This window comes from Artibeus jamaicensis, unplaced genomic scaffold, assembly GCF_021234435.1.
Source record: "Artibeus jamaicensis isolate MK-2021 breed Jamaican fruit bat unplaced genomic scaffold, CSHL_Jam_final contig_384, whole genome shotgun sequence".
In the NCBI taxonomy this organism is placed as follows: domain Eukaryota; kingdom Metazoa; phylum Chordata; class Mammalia; order Chiroptera; family Phyllostomidae; genus Artibeus; species Artibeus jamaicensis.
This window is the reverse complement of record NW_026521810.1, coordinates 19474945-19500194: the sequence shown is the minus strand read 5'-3', so window position 1 is coordinate 19500194 and position 25250 is coordinate 19474945. Positions and strand designations below refer to the sequence as shown.

The window sequence follows — 25250 nt, the reverse complement described above, 5'->3', positions numbered from 1 at the left end:
CTTGTGCCTGTATTTTTACTATCTTCAAGTTCAGTTTCTTTGCAGGAGTCTTTTTTAAAATTTCTGGTCCATTTTGTGAGTGTGTTTCTGGCTCTGTATGTGTGTGTATGTGTTTGAAAATCAGTTAATCCTTGAATCTACGGCACCAGAGCTTACACTTACATGAAAGTGTAAGATGAACACTGACAATTTCTCAGATTTATGCTCCCCTTTCCCTCAAGGTACCCCATTTATGTAGCTCAAGAGCATCTGATATAGAGAGGGGGTGGTGGTACCAGGATAAGTAAGCCCTTATATGAAACATTAGTCTGGCTTTGTTTGTTTTTTAAATATTTTAGGCAAAAAACAATATAGAGTCCTGGTATTTTCATGCATCCCAGCGACTGTCCATTATTCCCTGTAGAGTGCGGTTAACATAATATTGAGTCAAATATATGTTTTGATTGTGCTTTCAGACTTGTTGGAACAGCCTAGTTTTATTCGTTTTAACTTTAGTAAATACAGAGAACTGAGTCATGAACACAGTTTAGTCATTCTTTCATTTTTAGGGACATTCAAAACAGTATGGGATTGCCGCAGGTGGGCTCTGATTATTAAAATATTTAGGATTTTAAAAAACAGAAACACCTTCTTACTCACTTAAAGTCCCTGATTGTAAGCAATTGTGCCTTCAGAGAATGTCTGACATTACTTCAGTGTCTTCATTTTAAGCATAACTTTTCATTGCTGTGAGTGTGGACATTGAAAGTTATGCAGATTTTAGGTTCTCAGTAGATTCTTTAAACGGGTTTGTTTCTTTTTTCTTTTTAAAAAAAATTATTGTTCAAGTACAGTTGTCTCCAAGGTGGGAACAAATTTATTTCTTGTTAGTGTTTGATTTACCATGTCTTATCATATCTAAATTATATATATTTTAAGTCCTTCTAAAAATATAAAGTACCATCAAATATGTCTTTTAAATGAAATAGATTTTAGGGTTCATCCTTATTTGGGTACCTAAAAGTGTGCAAAAAAATGTTTATCTTAGGGTTGGACACAATGCAATATATCCTTGTGTCTTCCAGCAAAGAGTTAAGGATGCTTTCCAGGATATGTAAAGTACTAGAAGGCTAACAGACCTTAAAGGAAAGTGATTTAAAAAAAGAGACAAGATGACTGCAAGTGCTGATAAGGAGGAAAGATTGGGACTAAGACAGTAATAATAATTGCTGATTTGGTTTAGAGAGGGATCACAAATTTGGGTTAAACTTTTTGATGTCAGTATGAAAAGGAAACATTAATTTATTACTCGAACTGCCCATAAAATAAAATGAAGCCAGTTTCTAGGGAGAACCTCCTATATTTTTGGTACCGAAATCGTACATAAACGTCTTTGTATAATGTGAAGAATGATGTCTTATCAGTCACCTCAGAGTGAACACAGTGTGCCTTTTTTCCCCTCCGCTGAGGTGCACGTAGCCTGCAAAGGCCATAGAATTTGAGCCAGTGTCTAGGGCAACACCCTTTCTCTTTGCTTCTCTGCTTTACTTTAGTGGGGTGGGGATCTTATAATAGGTGGAGAGAGAGATGAGCTGAACTTCCTTCGAACAAACCAAATGCTGTTTATTCCACACAAGCTTTTGGATGGCAGTGAATCTAGACCCTACCCCTTGGAGGTTGAGAAATGGAACTCTTCTATGCTGCTACTTACTTATAAAACAGCGTGCCTTGATGGAAAACTGTCGATTTAACAACCTCTAATGGAAATTGAAGTTCTTGTGAAGAACATATGCCTAAAGAGAAGGACACCCTGTTTGATCTTGGCTCACAGACAGTATTGAGATGCTTTTTGGGAAATAAGTTTGAATCACTTCTCACCTACAAGATGAATGGATGGTATATTACCTAATTGTTTTGCTCCATAAATTACATCCACAGAAAGTTTAGCCTGGGAAAAAAATTTAATATAGGTGTAACTGGCTACTTGTCTTGGCTCTAAAAATAACTCAGCACCCAAATCCTAAAGTATCTATTTTGGGGTTACTTTCTGAATTTGGTATTATATTCAGTATTTGAGAAATACATACCAGAGCAACTGAGTGAGAAGGCTTGCCTTGTAATAAGAGTTGAAGGCGCATCTGCAAAAAGTAGTAACTTGAATGCAACATGTATGTAGGCTTTCTTTACAGTGATAATGAACTAGAAGTCGTTCAGATCTGTTTTAGATTTTTCAGTTGTCCCTGGAATAAACAATTTGATTTTGATAATTTTCTTCTCAAATATTCAACTCACTAAGGTCTTGCTTTTTCTTAGGCTACACAGTAATCAAAGCCCTGTGTTATGTTAGCTGAGTAATTATGACAAATGAAATACTCCAGAACTTCATCAACAGTGGAACTCACAAAGACGTACTACTCACACCTTTGAAGTGCCTGAATCTAGCAAAAAACAATGCCCAAGTTTATCATTTTTATGTTCAGCTCTTGATTGTCTTTCCTTGGTCTTCTAGAGATCAAATCATTGCTTGGTTTGCAGCATTCACACTGGCATGTTCTCACTTCCTAAATGCCTTGCAACTGCTTAATAGAGGAGATGGCTTCCCAACCAGGAATCAAATGATCAATTCATCAACACATTCTTTTTGAGAACTCATGATAGGTCATGGTTACTAAAATAAGAGGGAGCGTTTACTTTTAGCAGTAAATTCCCTTGTCTTTCTTTTGCTGTAAATGAACTCCTGTTTCTGAAGTCAATAATCCATATATATCATGATTTCATGCGATGTATACAAAATGCCCTGGCCCAGACCTACCTGAACAGAGGCACTGTAAGCTATGGAAATGTGTCTTCTAGCAAGCACCTAGGTGATCCGTAGGCATGATAAAGGCTGTTAATCATTGTCCTAGAATTCAGAGCTGCTCAGATTTCAATGTATGTGTGAATTATCTAGAGACCTTGTTAAAATACAGGTCCTTTTTAGAGGTGTCTGCAATTCTACATTTTAACAGACTCCAGATAACAGTGACATTTGCAGAACTCACTTTCAGTTGATTGCCATATAGATGAGATTTAGATAAATTATACCATTGCTGGCTCTGGGCGGATGGGACAGAGTTGCCAAGACAGAGTGCCTCAGAGCCCTCACAATTGTTTATTGTTTTGGAAAAAGAAGTATTGTGTGTCTATTGAGATCCTGGAAGCAGAGAACTGATCAAGTGGAAGGGTCGTAGTGAGATAAATTGTCATAAAATAAAATGCATTAAAAAAGGAATGAAATTGTGTTGGGCATTGTCTTACTGATATTGTGCAAAAATAGAGGGTCTACACTTAGTGACATTAAATGGTCAGCAGTCCATACCAGCTTGGATCTCACAGGTTTATATTCAGGTCACACCATCAGCACATCTGAAAATAAGGTGCCCATCCTCTGGCTATTGCTAAGGTTTTTCATTGGCCAGGGTTTACTGGGACCATCATTATGTCAGGGTCCCAGGTCCTTTGAACATTTATTCTCTTATGTATGAGTTGTATGATTTCTTCTGTTCTTTGATGAGAGGCAGAGACGTTGAGGCTGTATTTGAAGTGGATCTAAAGAGGAATCAAGTAACCTTCTAAGCTGAGATTGAGGAGCCTAAAGAGAGGGGGGTGTTCAAGATTAAAAGAGGAATTGGCACCGCTAATGAAACAGCTCTGGAGGATGCGATCAGATTAGTCATAGGGGTAGTGTGTAATAGCATGCCTTTCCTCACGTATGAGGGAGGAAGATAAAAATGAGTACAGAGAAAAGTAAATTTGATGGTAGATAATGTCCTTTTTGAAGCTACAGGAGTTTGGAGAAGGAAAAGATTATTGCTAAGAAAATTAGCCAGAAAATATTTCTAGGAGGAAGGATAATTGCGTCTGTTGCACTAAATGTGGCCGAGTGGTACGATAAGATAAGACTAATTTGATTTTGACAACTTATTAAGTACCTTAGTGAGTTATCAGCTTTAAAAGGGCTCTGCTACAGGAGGTGTGAGGATAAGAGCAAAATTTAGTGGGCTGATAAATGAATGGAAAGAGGAAATGGATACTTTAACATAGGCTTCTCTTTAAGAAAAAATGGGCAGTGACTAGTAAAGTCTGGACTCCTATTTCAAAGCCTTTCCAGGGCTTGTCCTACCACATCTGCCTAACCTTATTTCCTATGTCTCTCACATACAGCCTTCTTCTCAAGTAGGACCGGTCTACTGGCTTGGAAAACATCATATCCATTTCTATGTGTCAATAACCATGCTATTACTTTTTGTCTATGTTGCTGGAACTTCTTGCTTTCTTTCTTTCTCCCCTACTGTACAAAGGTGTGTGCCAAAATTGTTAGGGAAGAAAGGAGAGTGTGTGGACCTTGAATGACTCTTGCCTCCGGTAAAGGTTGGTGTGAGAATAACAAAGAGAGCCTGCTTGTGTAGGAGGGAGGCGTGACATCCAGCCGAGAATTTCAACTGAATAACAATCATTTAAAAGACTCAAACGTCTGTAAGTACCATCTACCCAAGAACTAGTGGCCGTCTGGATACCTAACCTTATGCAAAGATGCCTGTTACCTCCAGAGTTTATTGGCATGTGTCTTTATTAATTAAATCATCTTCTGTGTTCCTCCTTGAATTTATCCTTTTCTCCATACAACATTCTATATTTTGTACTAAGGTTATCTCTCCTAATAACAAATGATGGTTATTATGTGATATTTAAAACTGGATTTTTCATTGGTTACTGCTGTTCTATTAGATTATTATTTATTTAGCATGTAGCCACCTCACTCTTCATTCTTTTTTAAAAGTTTTTAAAAATATTGTATTTATTTATTTTTAGAGAGAGGGGAAGGGAGAGAGAGAGAGAGAGAAACATCAATGTGTGATTGCCTCTCATGCACTTGATACTGGGGACCTGACCCACAACCTAGGCATGTGCACTGACTAGGAATCAAACCAGCAACCCTTTGCTTCATAGTCGAGTGCTTGGTCCACAGAGCCACACCAGCCAGGGCTCATTCTTCATTCTTATAGTAGTTCTAATACTTTGACTTTTAATTCTTTTACATTTTCTTGCTAGAGTCATATTCTCTATAAGGGATGACATAATTTAGTTTCTGCCTTTGTAATATTTATCTTTTCTTTCTTTTTTTTGTTATCTACAGCAGTGCCCCTTTATTCACTGTGCATATGTTCCAAGACCCCCAGTGGATGCCTGAAATTGTGGATAGTACCAAATCCTATATACATTATATTTTTCCTATGTGTTACATAACTATGATAAAGCTAATTTATAAATTTGTCACAATAAGAGATTAATGCCAATAACTATAACAGAAAAGTATACTTATAATAATAGGTATTGTAATAAGTTATATGTATGTGCATAAAGTAGAGTATGTGTTACTTGAACATGAGCAGTGTGACACCATCAAGCTGATAAACCCAGCGGGCTACTAAGTGGCGAGAGGGCAGGAAGCAGACCCAGCAGGGACACAGTGGGCAAAGGTAGGATTCACACTCCCGTGGGACAGAGCGGGGCAGTGGACGTTTCATCATGCCACTCTGGGAGACATGCAATTTAAAATTTATGCATTTTTTTATTTCCGGAATTTCTCATCGAATATTTTTAGATGTGTTGACCTTGGATAACAGAATCTGTGGAAAGCAAACCTTGGATTGGCAGCAGGGGTGGGGCAGGACTGCCATTTGTTGGCTTTGTCTCCCAGCAAAACACCGAGTAGCAACGAGGAGAGTTGACATTATTTCTTTATCCTAAACTGATTAAGATATGAATATTTATGGAACCCCATCATTATCCTTTTTTTCTCTTTTTTCCTTCATATACTTTCACCCATGAGTAAACAAAAGCTTTTCCTAAAAGAAGATTGAATTGATTTGCTTCATTTGAAAGTAATCACATTTTTCTTAGAAACTACCTGGTAGTGTTTCATATTTTTTTTTTTTCACGTAACTGACACTTTCTACAGGCTTGTTATTATGAGCATCATCTCAACAGTGCTTGTACCATGAAGTAACAGAAGAATTGAAGTTTGTTTGCCTTTATAAAAATGAACCCACAGTATAGTCATTTAGCTGCTCCGGTAGACTTACTATCAGCTCCTACTCCCCAAAGCTACCTACGTGCCTGAAGTTAACAGCTCCCTCCCCCATTTATTATTGTTTTCCTAATTTGAGAAGACTAAAAAGTTAAATCAAAACTGCTCAGAATTCTGTATAAAATGAGAATAGATTAGATATCAGTGAGAAGAGGAACATTTTGCTTTAATGAAGAGCGTAGCAGAAAAGGACATCTAATGCACAGTATGCTGAAGACAGACAACTGTTGCATACTGTTCCTATGGAATGTGATTGAGGTGTTAAACGTTGCTACAGCAGCAATCCTATTACTATATATATATATATCAAATTAACACATAATATATTTATCTTAATATAATATGTATCTTAATATATATCTTAAATGTATACAATGTCATATGTCAAGTATGGTCAGTAAAAATAAAAATAAAGTTAAAAACATCTTTTAAAAAAATTTGTTGCTATTACCGATGTGCCTATACCTTCCCTTCCTTTGCCCACCTGTTTGTTGGGTTTCCTGGGTTGGCTTGTGTTTCCAGCATAATGTTGTTGCTTATGTTTGGAGTTTGGGGTATCTGAGGCTCCTTGAAAGTGCTGCGTTTATGTGTTAGAGTAAATCCTCACTACTGAGAACACTCTTGCACCTCCGAAAAGTAACTTTTGTAAAAAAAAGGCTGTCTTTTTTCTGATGGCTGCCTCTTTGTGGGTGGAACTGAAAATTCTGTAATGTGTTACATACTGACTGCACGCACATATTACAGCTAATTACCATTGTCTGACAGTCTTATTCTCAAGGACTACATTTCTTTCATTTTGTGTAGTGTTTGTACTTAAGTGTCCTTATAGAGTCCTTTAATTCGCTGCATCTAATTAGCAATCAAATCAAAAGAAAGCTGGCTGTGATAGCGCCCAACACTGAATTACCCACTTCTTCAGTATTGGTTCTACCTGTATGCATCATCTTAGTTCACATTTATTCAGTGTGTCTTCTCTTCTGATGTGATCTCATACTTCATAAATTGCCTGGACCTTAATTGTGACTTCAATGGTCACATGGCTTGCTCTCAGATTTCGAGTTAACAGCAGAAACTGTAGCATTTTGGAACTTTTCTGTGGACTAACTTTCTTGATGACCTCCAATAAAATCATTCTGCTAAGAGGGACAAATATCAATGCAATAAAACACAGAACCCGCATGCTTGTGAAGCTGATAAAAAAAAATGCAGGGCTAACAAAAGCCAGCAAATTTTGCTGAAAAGAATGTGGAACCATTGCATTCATTTCTCTCCCAAACTTCTCACTGGCACAAAATGAAGGTCCCTAATTCTGTGAGAGATAAAGAGTTGAAAGATACTACAAGCTTTGTGAGACAATTTTTAAAAAGATTTAATGTATTTGTTTTTAGCGAGAGGGAGAGAAATATTAATGTGTGGTTACCTTCCATGTACACCCTACTGGGGACCTGGCCCACAACCCAGGCATGTGCCCTGACTGGGAATTGAACCAGCAACCCTTTGGTTCACAGGCCAGCATTCAATCCACTGAGCCACACCAACCAGGGCTGTTAGCCAATTAAATAGCTTTAAATATAGTGCCAAAGGAAGTTTGGCAGTTGAGATACGTATTCAAATTATGATGCTTAGAAGACGAGCGATAATGCAAATCTGATTTCAATTCTGAAAGTTTTAGCTGGTTAACCAAATGTTGAGGTTTAATCATTGAATCTCCTCCAATTAAATTTATCACTTTGTTTTTAAAAGATGAAATGAGAACTAATCTTCAAAAATACTTGGTAGGTGACCTATAAGTAATGGGAATTGACAGTCCAGTGTTTATTATGGTAACTGCTCTTTTGCCCAGCGCTGGGAATTGGTTCTCCCAACTCAGGGCCCAGAGGCAGTTCCACATTTTGTTTTACTCTCTTTCCTCCCTGAAGCTGGTGTTCCAACAAACATCGTATTTGTCAATTTATGAATGTACAACTTCCAGGGAACTAGAAACTTTGAACTACAGACATGTCTGCTCTTTCTACTTGTTTGCGTACTGCACTTTTATGTTTCTGCCTTAAATAAATGACTTTCTGTATTAATTCATATCATTACACATTTTACTTCAGGTAAAGCTCTATGGTGTGCATTTATGATCTAATAAACAAGGGATATTTAAACATTAAGCGATGATAAAATGTTATATCTAGGCAGTTTTGCAGAGTCAGTTTACAGTTTTTCTTTTGTATTTAAGGTGACGACCCTTGTTAACACAAGCAACAAAGGCCCATCTGGTAAAAAGAAAGGGAGGTCGAAGAAAGCCCATGTGCTGGCTGCGTCTGTAGAGCAAGCCACTCAGAACTTCCTGGAGAAGGGGGAGCAGATCGCTAAGGAGAGTCAAGATCTCAAAGAAGAGTTGATTGCTGCCGTGGAAGATGTGCGCAAACAAGGTAGGCAGAGTAATATTGTTCAAGAGCGATGTGTTTGAGTGAGTAAACCGTGGATTTCTGTCTAGAATCAGTGGATTTGGTCTTTGCTTCCCTGCTCTGTGTCTGCACTTGTCTGTTTAAAATATTTGCTAGAATTAGGTCCATGGACGAATAGAGGTGTTTTTTTCTTTTGCGGTGCCAGTACAGCACAGCTGCACTGCAAGGGCTGATGTGACTTCAAACAACTTCATGTTGTTTTCTCTCAGTAGATGAAAACAGACTCTTGAGAACAGGATGAGAAGAGCTCATGCTGATAGAGACAACAAATGCCAGGATTTTAAAGATGGAGGGAGGAGAAAATTAAAGTCGTGTAATAAATTATTGTTGCTTTGTGTGGTTCCCCAACTGATACTTTCAGTCATAGCTTTCTTCCAAAATCTAGCTCTCTGGTCATTGATGGCTTGATCAATTATCTAGCTCACTAGGTAGCTAAAATGCTATTTGTTCACCATATTTAAAAATTCTGTGTTAAAATGGATAAAAAGAAAATGTACCACTTACCTGTTTTTTAGTGTACGCTTCAGTAATGTATACTCACCTTGTTGCGTGAACTTTTTCATCTTGCAGAACTGACACTGTGTCTCTATTACATGGAACTCCCCACTCCCCTCTCTCCCTAGCCCCTGGCAACCACTGGTCCCTAGGCTATGTTTTCAAAGCATTTGTCTATTTGGCATCTTTAGCTGAAAATTCTAAGGCACCATGAATTAAAACCGAAATCTTCTCCCCAGGCTGGCCTCCCTCCTGCATTTTTTACCTCTAATGGCCACACAGATGTATCCAGTTGCACCCTGCAGAAATCTTGCTATATCATTCTTGTCATCTCTCTCTTCTTCCAGATATAATCTACTCTAAAGTCCCGTAGATTTTAACTCCTAAATGTCTCTGAAATGGATGAATTCTCATTTCAGTTATTTAAAAAATCGCGTTTTAGCTGCCTCCGGGCCGTTGTGCATGCTGTCCCCTCTCACCTGGTTGAGGATGGCTTCTGTGGATCCCCGCTGAAAGGACCCCTTCCCAGGGAAACCCTCCCTGCCGTGGCCCTGTTCCTTGTCACTGCACAGGATAGTTTAATATTTGTGGGCTGACTGGAATGATAACTTTCTCTCTTGCCAAAGTATAAATCAGTAAAGACAGAGACCATACCATGCATCTTTGGCTGATCAATGATATGCAGTGCTTAGTACTCAAAAATTTTCAATGAACATTTGTTGAGAGCGAATGGAGGTATAGCTGAATGAAAGTTCTCTTCCCTTTCTTCTTATAAACCTACAAACTCTAAAATGCACAACTGGATATTCAGACCTGGGAAATAGCAGCCCTTCTTCCGTGGCAACCACCACCTTCTGCATGCGGCCACCTTAGCCCCCTGCAAGGTCACTTCCTTTACATTGTACCCATGTCAATGTTACTTTAATCTGTAAAGCTAACACATGGTTTACTCAGTGTGGATGGAGTATGTCTGTGTATGTGTTTTAGCAATGTGCAACCTTACAAGTTTTTAAGTGTTATCGACAACTGGTGTTCCTTCTGAGCTACTGATGGACACTTGTTTGTTCTCATGCAGCTGTAGCCTGGATAATTTCTTTTTCTTCTTTCTTTTCTTTTCTTTTTTTTAGATTGGCTGACATAATTAATTGCACACATTTAAAGCATACAATCTGATAAGTTTTGACAAATGCGTGTACTGTGAAACCATCACACTTCAGATGGGCTGTTCCCTGTGGAGAGAGGGTTTTGACCTGCTGGTCCTGAGGCTACTTCCTCAAAGAATTTGTAATTTACAGTGATGCATTTTCCCTTTTAGTTTCTTCAAAAACCTCAGCTTTCCCTTATTTTTTCCTGCAGGAAGTTAGTTAGATACCTTTTGTAGAAATTAATGTTTTTGTTTCTTGGCACTTATACAAAATGGTGTTTTTGACGGTTTTTGGCTAGACTGTCCTAGCAGTATTAGAGCGAGAACTTTTGCAGATGCTAATTTAGGGCAGCTTACAGTGGTGACTCTTTCTAGAGAATATTTTAAACTCTCCCTATATTGTTTGTATTCATTTCTCGTTACAGAAAAATCATGCATCCGAAATGGCACCTCCATGTCTCCTGTGTGACACACACTGCCACCTGTCTCTTTCTCTGAACAGTGTCTAGTACAAGGCAACATTGCTATATTATACAAAATAACAAACATTCTCCTGGCAAAACTCGTCTCTCCTGTTTCTGTCACTCTTCAATATCTCCATGCCCTCAGTGGCCTGTCATGTGTGGAAGGTACCTCTCTTCCCCGATGACAGCCCTCAGGCTACCTTCCAATCCTGTGCCCATGGGTTCTCGTATCTGCTTTTTCCCCTCCCCGGCTCGTTACTGCTCGATCTCCTTACACTGTCTGGCTTTGCCCACTTTTCCTGTTTGGCCGTTACCCAGGTTTTATTTACAAACAACAGCAGGACTTAATTTTCACAGAGATGGGGAGAGAATGGAAACTGAGAGCAACAAGTGAGTAGTAGGACAGGAGTATTTAGTTATGGGAAATTTTTAAAGACAATATTTTTCCTTTTGTCAGAATATTTCTAGTATGTAAGGTGATATTCAGAAATTATTAAAAAACTCACATTTAGAAACCATTTCCTCCTTTAAAGTGGCTTTAGCATCCTTACATTCTTACTTATTAAATAATATGTAGTGTAGGAACTGAATCTATTGGAAGTGGTCTTTTGCTGTTGAATTGGTTTGCTTTTTTAAATCAAATGATCAAAAGTAGTGCCACTTTAAAAAATTCAGCATGAGTAGATCGCACATGTTTTAATATTGCCTATCTTCTTTTTCAGGGTTTTTTTTTATCCTCAGTTGAGGACATTTTTTCATTGCTTTTAGAGAGAAAGGGAGAGAGAAAAACATCAGTTACGTTGTTGGTTTCTGTCCACTGAAGTGATAGTTTAGAAAGATTAATTTGACAAGTTCATGAAAAGCTGACTAAATCAGACAAAGGTTAGACTCAGGCATTGTTTGGGTGTTGTTGTAATATTGCACGAAAAAAACAACAACACAATACTTTGAAAGTCTAGGATTGGGGTAGTGGCAAAAGGAACAGGAATAAGAAACTAGATGTTAGAGGCATTGCAAAAAAAAAAGAATAAAAGTGTTGCTACTTGTTGAAGGAAAGAGAGGAGCAAACATTCATTCTAAGGTTTTGGCCTAGGGCAACTTAATTGGTACATCTTAAGAGGTGGCAGGGATGAACAGAGAGAACCAATTTGATTTTAAACATTGATGAATGAGGGGAAGTGCCTAGCAGATGGTTAAAGCTATGGAATTGGAACTTTGGGGAATCAGAGGAATTTGGAAGTCTCTGGAGTTGATAAATGAAGCTTTCAGAGACAGAGCTTTCTTTGAATATTTGCCAGTAAAGAGATAGAGAAGAATAGAGGGATGTAGGTGTAATTTTTGGAAGAAAAGCCAAAAGGATGGGAAGGTGGAACAGAAATAAATTAGATCGGGAAGGCATACCTCGAAGTCTGACCAGAGAGCCAAGAGTATGGAGTCTTGAAATTCAGAGAAGTGTGTTGCAGATGAGACAGTGATCAATGGAGATGTGAGAGTGTTGTTGCAATTTGTCAAATTCTTCGGAGATCATGGAGGATGAACAATGAGAAAATGCCTTGAATTTTGCTAAGAAGTTGTCATTAATTATATTTAAAATGTGCATTTTCAGGAACCTACAGGGACCATAGCTAAATCTAAAGAAGGAATAGATGCTGGATGGTGAAGTAAAGGATACACACAGGAGAGGCAACCGTCCCCTTCTTGGGTTGTCACTGAACTATCTTCTGCAAATATTTCATTTTGTTCCTGTAGATATTTGGGACTCTAATAGGAAACCTTGTGTTATAATGGGATACTCACATATTGTCTTTGTGAATCTTCTTAGATTTAAAGTAAATCTGAAAGTGGTCTTTTGAAAGGTAGGCACTGCTGTTCACATTTATCAATTAGGACATCCATTTAATGGTGTAACACCAATTGGTTGTAAGCCATTTCATTTTTATGTTCCCACACCCTCTTTCTTAAGCCATGGAAAACTCGCTTGGGTTTCTGTCTTCAGCCACCAACCTTCTCTGATTATCCACTCTCTGTCTGATACATAGAGTATAATTGTTTAATTGTCGTAGTGTTTCATCAACACAATTAAGACATGGCCCAGCTACCAAGATGTGTAGACAGAGAGGTACATTGGCTTAACCCAACTTTCAGAGGGATCTCATGGAGCCGAGTGACAGCAGAGTACAGATAAAAGAGGTAGTAGTTTCCTGATGGAACCATTTTCTCAGTCAAAGATATAGTCAAACCACCCACTGCCCATGTAGGCTTTTATTTGTTTTAATACAATATTAAATGTGGAGTGATATAGTGATATCAACTAGTTCCACTATTGTTATTGTTTACCCAATCAATATTTATTGAGTAACTGAGGACCAGAAAGCCGAGTCAGACAGAACAAGGCTGAGAATGAATAGTATAGGGAGAGGGAAAGATGTTTTCACGTTTCTGAAGAGAGATTAGCCTCTTCTTCCTGATGACCTGGTGGCTTTCTCCCCCTGCACCACTTCAGAGGCGGGATGGGGTGCTGGTAGATTGAGCTGGTTCAACTGAAACTCCGGTCCCTATCAGTTGTCTGAACTCTTCAGCTGAGATCCCATCAGAGGCCATTGCTCTGCCCAACAGGCTTCTGCTGCCACGTAGCCCTGCCCCTTCCCCTCCAGTGTCCCTATGAAAAAGCACCACAGGGAGAGGAGAGTTCCTACAGCACTTTCTGCAGAGGTTTGCCTCTCGAAGGAGGAGAGCTGAGGATATTACAGTGCTTCTGCTGCTCCTCTGCTGGTCCTTTTCCCCAAGTATTCCTTACGTTGTGCCTCTACCCTTTGCATCCTGAATGCTTGTGTGTCCTAGAGATATTGGACTTTCTTTTCTGTGCTGTGCTGCTGACTACCTTTGTATGGGCGGTACTGGGTTTTGAGGTGGAGTCCTGTTGGTCATGGGGGGAGATTTCACTCCTCTGTGGTTGGAGGCTAGGTGAGCAGGTCTGCAGTGGCAGGGATCAGCTCAGGGAAGGAAAGAATTCTGTAACAGAAAATGAACATGTGAGAGGCAGATTCTAGGCTACAGAGGGAAAGAGAACTCACTTCTCTCTACGATCTCGCCTCTTTGAGGTTGGGCTTTGCTAAGTCTAGATCCATTAATTTTTAAAATAATGTTTTTTCAAGTAATATAATAAAGTGCACATTTATCATTTCCACCAAGGGCAGACCTTAAAGTTGCATTGGCCAGTGACTCGGAGTGCGGCTGAGCTGGGGGTCTGGTGAAGCCCTGCTGTGTCCACACACTGCTGCCCACTGTCCTTCCCATGGTTGCTCCTCTCCTTCCACATCTGGGCTTCCTTTCCAAGTGTTTCTTAGAGAAGTTCACAAACCACCTGGTTCAAAAACACCTGGGTGAGGGTGGGAGATGCCTATCAAATTAAACTCTCTGGCTTAGCCCAAACCTAGATTCAGTATGGTGAGATAACACTAGAATGAATCTCTTTTTCTAGTAGTACCCCAAATACATCCTAATGCTTTCAAAGACTGAAAGTCACTAAGAGTCCAAGTTCATTATACCTTTATAAACATCATGGTTAGTTAGTTAGTCTTTTTTTCATTGAAAATGATTTTACCATTGGCAGTACTTTTAACTGTTGCATCTTTGACTAAGTAAAATACATTTGTATGCCAAAGTTCGAAGGCCCAGTTGAGGGCTCAGGAACACCCTGCGTCAGTGACTTTTAACCTTCTGCATCTCATGGCACATACAATCTCATTACTAAAATTTTCGACATACCGAAAATATATTCTTCTTATCTGACAAAAAATAGGTATAGTTTTGATTCATGCACACCAGATGGCCATCATCATGTTGGCTGTTCATTTTTTTAATTTAATAATCTAAGTGAAAAGAGGTCAGTGCCCCTGACTAAATAGTTATTGCAAGTTTCAAAAATATTTGTAGTACAGTGGTTAAAATCTGAAAATCACTGCCCTGTGTCAGCCTAGAGTTCTTTGTGTGGCCCTTGTTGCAACATAGTGGGAGGGGATGGCAGATTCTATTCTTTCATCCCTCTCTCTGAAGCCCTTGGCTTATGGAAATGCCGTAATCTTTCACAAGAATAACAGTAACCCCCATTTATTGGTCACCACTTGCTTCATAAGAGATTTTGCGTATATCATCTCAACATCATTCCGTTAGTCATTTGAAGTATTATTATCCATATTTTATATACAACATTATTGATGCTGAACAATGTTCATATGTATTAGTTGACTAATTCACCAACAGCTATTTATTGAGTGCTTACTATGCACAGGCTTTATTTTGGGTTCTGGAATACAGAATAAAGAAAAAAAGTTATTCTCTGACTATAGGACTATTGCGCTCTGAGTTGGAACTGGCAATTAATAAGTAAAAAATTAACCAGCGTGATATCAGACTAAGAGAAGTATGATTAAAAAATGGGATGACCAAAAGCTTGATGCATGAAAGAATCAATTCATGAACACCCTAATATTAAAATTTAAAAATTTTCTCTGTAACAGACAATGAAGACAAGCCATAGGTTCGAGAAAATGTTTCTAAGTTACATATTTTATAAGTTTCTTGTCATAAAGAACTCTTAAAAAATCAACAATAAGAAAAGGAACAAACAATTAAAAAATGCACGAAGACCTGAGCACACCTGTTGTCAAAGGAGATGTACAGATGGCTAATAAGCATATGAAGAAAATTCAACATCATCTGTCATCAGGGAAATGCAAATTAAAGCAACAATGAGATTTCACTACATGACTCCTAGAATCAATAAAATCTCCCAAATTTGACAATAGTGAACATTAGCAAGGTTGTGGAATGACAGGTATTTTCATTCATTCAGACACAAAATGATACATCTATTTTGAAAGATGGTTTGACTTTTTTTACATAGAGCTAATCCAGTTAACTCAAAATAGATATTTATTCCATTGAATCAAAATCTCAATCTACACAAAATTACCTAGCCCTGTTTAATTTTTTAAAATAAACTTTTTATTTTAGAATAATTTTAGATTTTCAGGTAGTACAGAAAGTTCCCATATACTCAGTTCACCCTGTTATTAATACTGTACATCACTGATGCACATTTGTCACAATTAATGATCCAATTTTAATACATTGTTAATTGAAGTGTGCAATAATAATTAAAAAACACTGTCTGCTGATGTGCTTAGCAAAAATGGCAAGGACAAACACCACATGGAGACTGAAGTATTCTTATCCTTGCACTGCCTTACAAAGAGTGGTAAATCATGCCTCTCTATATATCAAATGAGAGATCTAGGTTGCCAGTTCAGGACTGCTTCCTTCAATACACTTTATTGAGGTCCAAACTTGTCAGCCTAAGTGAAACCGTTCTTGCCTTTCACAGAAAAGATTTAAAGAGGCTTTCAAGGTGATACAAAACACAATAAGAAAGAAAATAGAAATCCAAGGAGAAAAAGAAAGAAAGCAAGGTCGGAGACCATGTAGAGAGGAGCAGGAACATGGTGAATGCATATGTACATTAGTGCCCAGACATGCTGTGAGTGCTTATCTACCCAGGGCAGGCAAGGGGACCGGAGGGGCACAGTGGGGTGGCAGCAGACCCGCTTTAAAGCCCAGCTCTGCAGTTGTTTTGCCACATGTGCTGTGTGCCTTGAGCAGGCTGCTTAACTCTTTCTGCACGAGTGTTTGCATGAGTTAAGTGATTCTGACCCCGCACAGAATTTAGAGACTTTTGTGTAGAGCAAACGATTGGATGGGATAGAGCTTTTGCCATCAGCCTTAGCACGGAGCAGGCTCTAAAGCCTGGAGGCCATTGCCTTTTGCTACAACTGGGCTCATATGCTTTCTTAACAGGCCAGTTGTAAATGTAAAGTTTTATGATCTTTGTTATCACAGTATATTATCTTTCGGGTAAACCACTAAATCACCTCCATTTCATTTGAAATCTACTATGTTTGAAGGGAAATTCCTTAAACTGAACATCTGACCCCAACCATGCATGAAAGGAAATAGTCTGCATTCCCACAAAAAGATAAAGAAAGAAACCTGGTTATCAAGCATTTCCTCTCTAATAGCTAAGTCTGTAATTCAATCAGAAATCCATTTGACATAAACATCTTGAATAACAACAGGGTAAGATGGTCTAAGAAGCTAATTTGTGGATGCATCCCTAATTATGATACATGCTGGCAATTTAAGGCAGCCTGGCCGGTCTTCATTAGCTGGGGTGCTGCAGAAACTGAGCCTGAGGGAGCATGCTTTTAGATGGGACTCTACTTTGGAAAACCGAATAAATGGGGCAAGGCAAAAAGCTTCCAAAACCAAGACGAATCTTGTTAAGGGCATACTTATATAAGGACCCAGAAGACCAGCCCTCTAGAGTGACTTATAGGCAATGGAAGAATCAGATCTTACCATGAATAGTGGAGATGCCACCTCAGCATTTCAAAGCTAAGCATGTATCTTACCCATCTCAAGCTGAAAACAGAGTTCCAATTAAAATAGAGAGGAAATGAGACAGGAGAGGCCAGGGATGAATGACCTCTTCTTAAACCAAGACTCAGTGACTGATAACTGTATATCTATTCTCATGGTCCCATGGGTCACAAAAAAAAAAAGAAAAGAACAAGAAGGAAAGAAAGGAAGGAAGGAAGGAAGGAAGGAGGGAGGGAGGGAGGGAGGGAGGGAGGGAGGGAGGGAGGGAGGGAGGGAAAAAGAAAGAAGAGCTACTTCATCTCCCAAAGGCTAGTTCCTTTACTGGAACTCACGGTCCCTTCCTCTGTCCCCTTTTGGAGGACTGACTGTACTTGAGTGATTATCCCACTCTGGAAATACCCATTTCTTCCTTTCTATTCAAACAGTCCAAAAAGCAGACAAATATGTATGTTAAGACAAAAAAAAAAAAACTTCTTAATTGCAAACCCCCTCCAACGACTGATTCACTTTTCTGTTTTTTTTTAATATAGATTTTTTAAGGAACAATCCATACTCACTTATTCGATTTTCTTACTCCACAATCACTTTTATTTTTATTGTGCAGTATACTGTATCCAGAAGTACACCAGGAATAGGAAAACCAGAATGCAGCGCCCTCTGCTTAATAAATAAAACATTTTCTAACGCAGCAGAAGCTGCCTGCTTCCTCCTCAGTCTCGGCATTTCCTTCCCTTCTTGCTTCCACTGCCCAGCCTGGGCCAGGGAACCACCTTCCTGAATGTGGCCGTCCATGCTTCTCATCCATTTTCACAGACTTTTATTAGGAAAATGTTCAAACAGACGGCAAAGTGGAAACAATTTTACAGGGAATTCCTGTATCTGCAAAACCACCACCTAAATTTGCCATTAATATTTTGCTGTACTTGTTCTATCGTAAATTTATTTTCTAGGAGTTAAAAATAATTTCCTACACATGAGTAGCCTCTTTTCCATCCACACTCTTCTGGCTCTCGGCTGACCACTGCGTGGAACCTGCTGTGGTCGCAGCCATTGGGTTCGGCTGTCGGGCACCTCTGGCCATGTCTCCCTCTGCGTCCTTGCTCAGCACCTCAGTAGCATCATGTGGAGTTGACAGCCACCCCTGAGTCACCCTCTTTTCTCACCTCTTTTGGCTTCAGCAATACTGCCTTTTTTTCTTACCTCTTTCTGGTCCCACATTCTAAATATTTGTATGTTCCAGGCTTGGGCCTAGGCTTTATTTCTTTTCTATTGATCTCATTCTATATGCCAAAAATGCCAAAGTTTTTTACTTCTGGACCTTAGCTGTAGACAATTTCATGTAATATTGCCTTCACTCAGAACCTTTGAAACCTTCCCTCATTTTTTCCCTCATATAGAAATGGGACTAAAAGTCTGGTTGCTTAAGTCAATAGCATGAGGGTTACTCATTATTGCTTTCTTCTGATTCCTCACATCCAAAGTCATGTTGTAATTTTAACAGCGTAGCTCAAAAATATATCCCAAATTCATTAGTTTTTTAAGGCAGAATAGCACAATATTAAGAGCACAGGTTATGGTCCTGGCCAGATAGCTCTGTTGGTTAGAGCTTCATCCCCTACAACCCAAGATTGTGGGTTCAGTCCCTGGTCAGGACATATAAAAGCATCAACCAATGAATAGGAGGAATGGGACAACAAATTGATGTTTCTCTCTCTCTAAAATCAATAAAAATATATATATTAAAAATATATACAGGTTGTGGAAGGAAACAACCTGCATTTGAATCTTGACCCCAGCATTTACTAACTGCGTGATGTTAGGTGAATTACTTAATTCCCCATAGGCCTCAGTTTCATCATCTGGAAAGTGGGAATGATAATAGTATCTCTTACATGGGGTAGTTGTTAACCCAGGCAAGGCACTTAAATCAGTGACTGATACATAGGAAGCATTATATAAATGCCAATTTAAAACACTTGCTCAGGGAGGCCTTTCCTAACTCCTCTGTAAAGAACAAAGTAGGAACTATATTCTCGGTCTCTCTCTTTTGTTTATTTCTAAGCCAACTGAAAGAGAAGATAGGCACAGTATGTCAGTTGAGGTTCCCCAGGGAAACAGAACCACTAGGAGATGCACATGGATACTAAGATACTTATTTTAAGAATTGTTCACCAGGTGGTGGGGCTAAGAAGTGGGGCGCACTGGTGGGCTGGGAACTCAAACGGGGGTCGGTGCGGCGGGCTTAAGGCAGGTTTCTTCTGCTCTGGCAATTCTCAGTGTTTGCTGTTAAGATCTTTCACCTGATTGGTTAAGGCCTGCCACATTATTAATAGTAGTCTCCTGTGCTTAAAGTCGGCTGTTACAGGTTTTGACCACCTCTACAAAGGCCTTGACAGCAGTATTTGTGCTTGATTGAATCAGTGGGTCATGAGGCGTGGCCAGGTTGACACATAAAACTAACCATCACAATGGGTAACAGTTGATAAGTGATTCTTTGTGAATGTGCAACAATTGTATATGTAGATGAGAGTGTGTGTGTGTATATATATATATATATATATATATATATATATATATATATATATATATGTTTGGTGCTGAATTTCTCTTAAAAGACCCTTAATATACCAAATGGAAGCTGTGGCATGGATACCAGACAGGGTTTCCGTGTGTACTTCTTGAGGACAGCAGCGGTTCAGTTCTGACAAAGCCACTTGTATGACCTGATGCACACTAGCCATTTTGTATCACAGTTCTTGTTTGTCAGGTAGTAATGCCAGTCCCATCTAATTCATGAAATTTTAAGAATTAGATAAATGCCAGAATGAAAGAATTCAAGAAATATGAATAATTTTTCAAGTTGAATAAATATGCGAATACTCAGTTACTTTTAAAGACACTTTCCATTGTGAAACTAGAAAAGAAGCTGGAAAGCTATATATTTTAAGCAAATATTTAGATTTCTGTTTGGTTTTGGTTAAATTCATGCTTTCATTCATATTTCTTATTATTTCAATGTAGATGATCATAAAGATTTAATAAACTCTTGGTAGGATTTACTGGAAGTTATACTTTTAAAACATACTTCTAACAATCAGAGAATAACTCAAATTTGTTAATGCTATTAAGCCAAATTAGCCTTAATCTAATGAACAAGCTTGAACTAATAAGCAAAATAGAGACAGACTGATAAATAGAGGGCAGAATGACAGCTGTGAGCATGAGAAGGCAGTTAGGGGGTAGAGGGATCCAGCAAAAAGGAAAAAGCACTCATGAACACGGACAACAGTGTAGTGATTGCAGGGGGAAAGAGTGTATAAGAGGGTGAAATGGTGATGAGAAAATACAGTTAGAAATTAAACAAAAATAATTAATGATACGTAAGTCGATGTATGTTGTTGAAATAAAAGTATTTTCAGTATTTGTCATTGCTCTTTGTACTTTCTTTTTGTTTTAATTGAGGTATAATTGGCATAAAATATCCTATTAGTTTCAGGTTCTCTTTGTACTGTTTGTGCTTTCATGGATGGAATGAAATTTGAGCTCAAGGATGATTGCTTTTTTAAAACCATGAAACTAATAACATTGCCTTTTTAAACGCCCTTAAAATGAGCACTGTGTGTGAATGGGCTTCAGTTTGTTGTTCTTATATTATTATTCCCTGATGAAGATTCACGTGGGAGCATTTTAAGGGATGAAAATTAAAAAAATATTAAATATTTACACACATTACAACGTAATCTTTTAGTAGAAGCAGAAAAGAAAAACTAATTGGTTTACATCGTATTGTAGGCTCTGTGAACTTACTGCTTTGGTAATTTCTTAAATGTCACAACTAAAAATATTGACCTAGTTCTCGATGGGCTTCCATTGAAACAGTAGCAGTCATCTCTATTACCTAATGAAATTAAAATGCAACATTTAAAATATAATTGTGGCTATTATAATTGTGACTATAATTGTGTCTCCTTTCCATTTGAAAAGCTCTCAATTGCAAGTGATTGCTCTTCTTTGTACAGTAATCTCCTGTGAACTCTGCTGATTTTTGTTTGTTTTCCTCAAGAGAAGGAAATAGAATGGTGTCGCCATTAACTAGGCTGTGTTTCGGCTGAGCAGGTCTATGTCATCTCTGCTCTGACTTTTCATATACAAAATGAAATCTTCAAATGAAATGTTCTTTAACTCTCTTTAAAGTGTGTATTTTTGTCTTGTTTTCTTGAAAAGAAAGAGGATGAGAATTAAGGCTAAATATGCTCAACTATGGGTTGGGCTTTTAAAATTTCATTCAGCTTTGTTGACGTATAACCGACATATTACGTTGTGTAAGTTTAAGGTATGTGATGTGAAGATTTGATACACATATATATATATTTCAAAATGTTTATCAACCTAAGATTAGTTAACTCATTCCTTACCTCACATCATTATTACTTTATCATTGGTGTTATTGTCAGAACATTTAAGATCTACTTTCTTAGAAGCTTTCAAATGTACGGTACATGATAGTTGACTGCGATCATTATGCTGCACATTACATCCCCTTGTATCCTGCCTTATAACTGGGAGTTGTCTGCTTTGACCAGCATTTCCTCATCTGCCCCGCCCTAAACTCTGGCAACCACTGGTACACTCTCTGACTGCATGAGTTCAGCTTTTTTAGAATCTACATATCAGTGAGATTGTACAGTATTTGTCTTCCTGTCTAACTTTCTTCCCAAAGCTTAATGCCCTCAAGGTTTATTTATATCACAGATGTCAGGATTTTCTTCTTTGTAAAGGCTGAATACTATTCCATGATACACTTTTATAATGGAATTATAATTATATAATATATAATATATGCATATGTAATATATACACATACATTATATATTATGTAATTTTATAATGGAATGAACACATACATACATGCATACATACATACTGCATTTTCTTTATCCATTCATCAGTAGACATTTAGTTGTTTTCATGTTTGATTATTGTGAATAATGCTGCAATGAACATGGGGAAGCACATATTTCTACAAAATATTGATTACATGCCCTCGGATAAGTACCTGGAAGTAGATTGCTGGATTATAGGGTAATTCTATTTTTAATTTTTGGAGGAAACTCCATGCTATTGTCCATAGAGGATGCACCAATTTACATGTCCACCACCAGTGGACAAGTTTTATTTTCCTCCACATCCTTGCCAAAATCTTTTTTTTTAATCTCTTGTGTTTTTGATAATAGGCATCCTAACAGGTGCAAGGTGATCTCCTTGTTGTTTTGATTGGCCTTTTCCCTAATGATTACTAAGGTCGAGTATCTTTTCATATATTTTTTGGCCATTTGTATGTCTGCTTTAGAAAAATACCTGTGCAGGTCCTATGCCCATTTTTAAATTGGATTATCTGTTTCTTTGCTGTTGAGTTTTATGAGTTCCTTGTATATTTTGGATGCCAACCCCTTATCAGACACATGATTTGCACATATTTTCTTCCATCTGTAAGATGCCTTTTCATTTTGTTGATTGTCTATTGAATTTCAATTAGTCCACCAAAACTTGGTAAGGCCCCTGAGGAGCTTCCATTTCTTTTTTTAAATTTTTTATTCTTATTTTTAAATTAAAAAAATTAATATTAGAGAGAGGAAAGGAGGGAGAGAAACATCAATGTGTGGTTTCCTTTCACATGCCCCCTACTGGGGCCCTGGCCCACAACCCATACACGTGCTCTGACTGGGAACTGAACCAGTGACCCTTTTGGTTTGCAGGCCAGCATTCAATCCACTGAGCAACACCAGCTAGGGGCCTTTTTTTAAATTAAATTTATTGGGGTGATAATGATACTATTATATATGCTTGAAGTGTACAATTCTATGATACATGATCCGTGTATTGCGTTGTGTGCCCACCAAAATCAACTCTTCTGTCACCATATATTTGGCCCACTCTCCCCTCCCCCCCACCTCCTTTCTCTCTGGTAACCACCATACTGTGGTTTGTGCCTGTTAGTTCTTTGTTTTTCTTGTTTGTTCATTTGTTGCTTTTAGTTTTATATCCCACATATGAGTAAAATCATATGGTTCTTGACTGTTTCTGTCTAACTGATTTCATATAGCATGATAGGGGTTGCTGGGTCATAAGGCATGTCCATTAATTTTTTGAAGAGCCTCCATACTGTTTTCCACAGTGGCTTTATAATTTTGCATCCCCACCGGCAGCGAATGAGGGTTCTTTTCTCTCCATAACCTCTCCAGCACTTGTCCAACACTCATTATGACTTGGTGGGTTAGTGGTGAGCACAGCTACCTTGCATTCCAATTTTCAAGGTAAGACAAATGCCAGAAAAGACATTGGGGAAAAAATGTCAAGATATAAACACTTTTTTAAAATATGGACTCCTTGCGGAGGTGCCTCATAACTCGTTTATTTCAGAATCCGAAAACAGATGATCATACTACTCAGAGGTCCTGACCTGAGGACATTAAGTAGATTTTGTGATTTTTTAAAATTAGTTTTGTTTCAAATTTTGGACAGTTGTAATTGAACAACAATAAAAAATAAAAAAAAGAAAAAGGAACAGTATGGAGATAATTGACCTACTTTCAGCCTGGAGGAAGAACCTGGCTAAGAATTAGTATACTTTAATTCACATTTATACTTCATTTATAACATTCTCTCTCAATTAAAATGAATATAATCACTAAATTAATTGAGTATCTTTCTAATCTGCTCTTTTTACCTCCACATTCAGCTTTCAAGGAAAAGATAAATTCTGCAGCCTGCAGTTATATGAACTTAATAATGATCTCGAATGCAGCTTTAATATAGTTTAGATATCAGTTGTTTATACATCTATTGTGCAAATTTATATTGCTTATTTTAATTCTGAATTAGTGCCTCCTGCTCCAGAACTGCTGGATGTTTTAGGAATACCTTCAAGAATTGTAACAAACTGTGTTTTTTTTTTTTAGGATTAGCTATTAGTTTATTGGAATTTTAATCCATATACTCCTGTGCCAGTAATTTGGAGTCTTACTCTAGACACTTTTTATATCTTTCAGATGCTTAAAAATAGTCCTGTTATTTGACAGTTTTGTGGTTGGTAATTTAGATAATAATTTACTCCCCTTTTCTCTTTCCTTCTCAGTCAAACCTATGCCACTCATACTTTTGTTCTTTTTTAAAAAATAATCTTCAACTTGCATTTCTCTATGGTAAAAACGCAAGCCAATTCTTCCAGGTATAGAATAAGATTGATGTTGCTATGTTTCTTGCTTGTTTTGCTGAATAATTCAACTTTATATTCATCTTGTATGGACCCTGATATTTTTCTTTCATATAGCAGAAATTGGTTTGAATTTATTGCACACTTTGATCCCCAATCTGTTTCTCTGTAGCTTTTCCTCCATTGTCTTTTCTATCCAGAAAACAACTATTTTGGTGTTCATGACTTGAATGTTTTTCCATCTTCACTATCAGCATTGTCTGTTTACATGGTATCTTTCTCTTTTATTTCAAAGGGCATTGCAAGGTAAAAAGTGGGGTATGCATTAGAAGAACTAAACCGCATACTATTTTTTATACAGGTTTCTAACATCCATACATAACAGCATCATTTTTCTGTTTGTGCGAGTCATCATCATACTTAATATGATCTAATAATATTATCCACTTATTTTATAATAAATCCACAATCACAGTTATATAATTTTTGATCTGAAAAAGAACTTGAAGGTTGCATCATTTCCTGCTATTCTAAAGAGGAGACATCTGATTTCTAGTAATTACCCAATAGATGTATTAGATTCCACAACCCATTAGGGGAGGATCAGAGCCAGAACATGGATTTTCAGGTGTGATATTATTTTTCTTTATTGCTTAATAAAAGTAATGAAATCAATGTAAGTTAAATTTAAAACCTTTTGTTGGCTGTGAGGTACTTGGAATGGATTAGGATTCGTATGAAAGGAGCATTCCAGTCCACCCACTCCCTGGCCCCTTCAGCAATAAGAATAGTGAGATGTGTCAAGGCAAATGGACAGTGGCATCCTGAGGGACACACAGGTACATGGTCAGGTGACTGTCTGGTGGTCCGCATAGGAAGGGCAAAGGACACTGTAACTTAGACTCCCAATTCCTACTCTCTGGTAGAGAGG

The 25250-nt window shown here is 37.9% G+C and overlaps 1 protein-coding gene across 4 annotated transcripts in view; it reads left to right on the top strand.

The window, feature by feature from the left end:
- CTNNA2 (catenin alpha 2) overlaps positions 1-25250 on the top strand; it is a 1098262-nt gene that overhangs the window by 220703 nt on the left and 852309 nt on the right. For all 4 annotated transcript variants that reach the window (XM_053664696.1, XM_053664695.1, XM_053664693.1 and 1 more), the window contains exon 3: positions 8334-8529. In XM_053664696.1, the coding sequence (XP_053520671.1) occupies positions 8334-8529 (196 nt within the window). The remainder of the gene's footprint in view (positions 1-8333; positions 8530-25250) is intronic.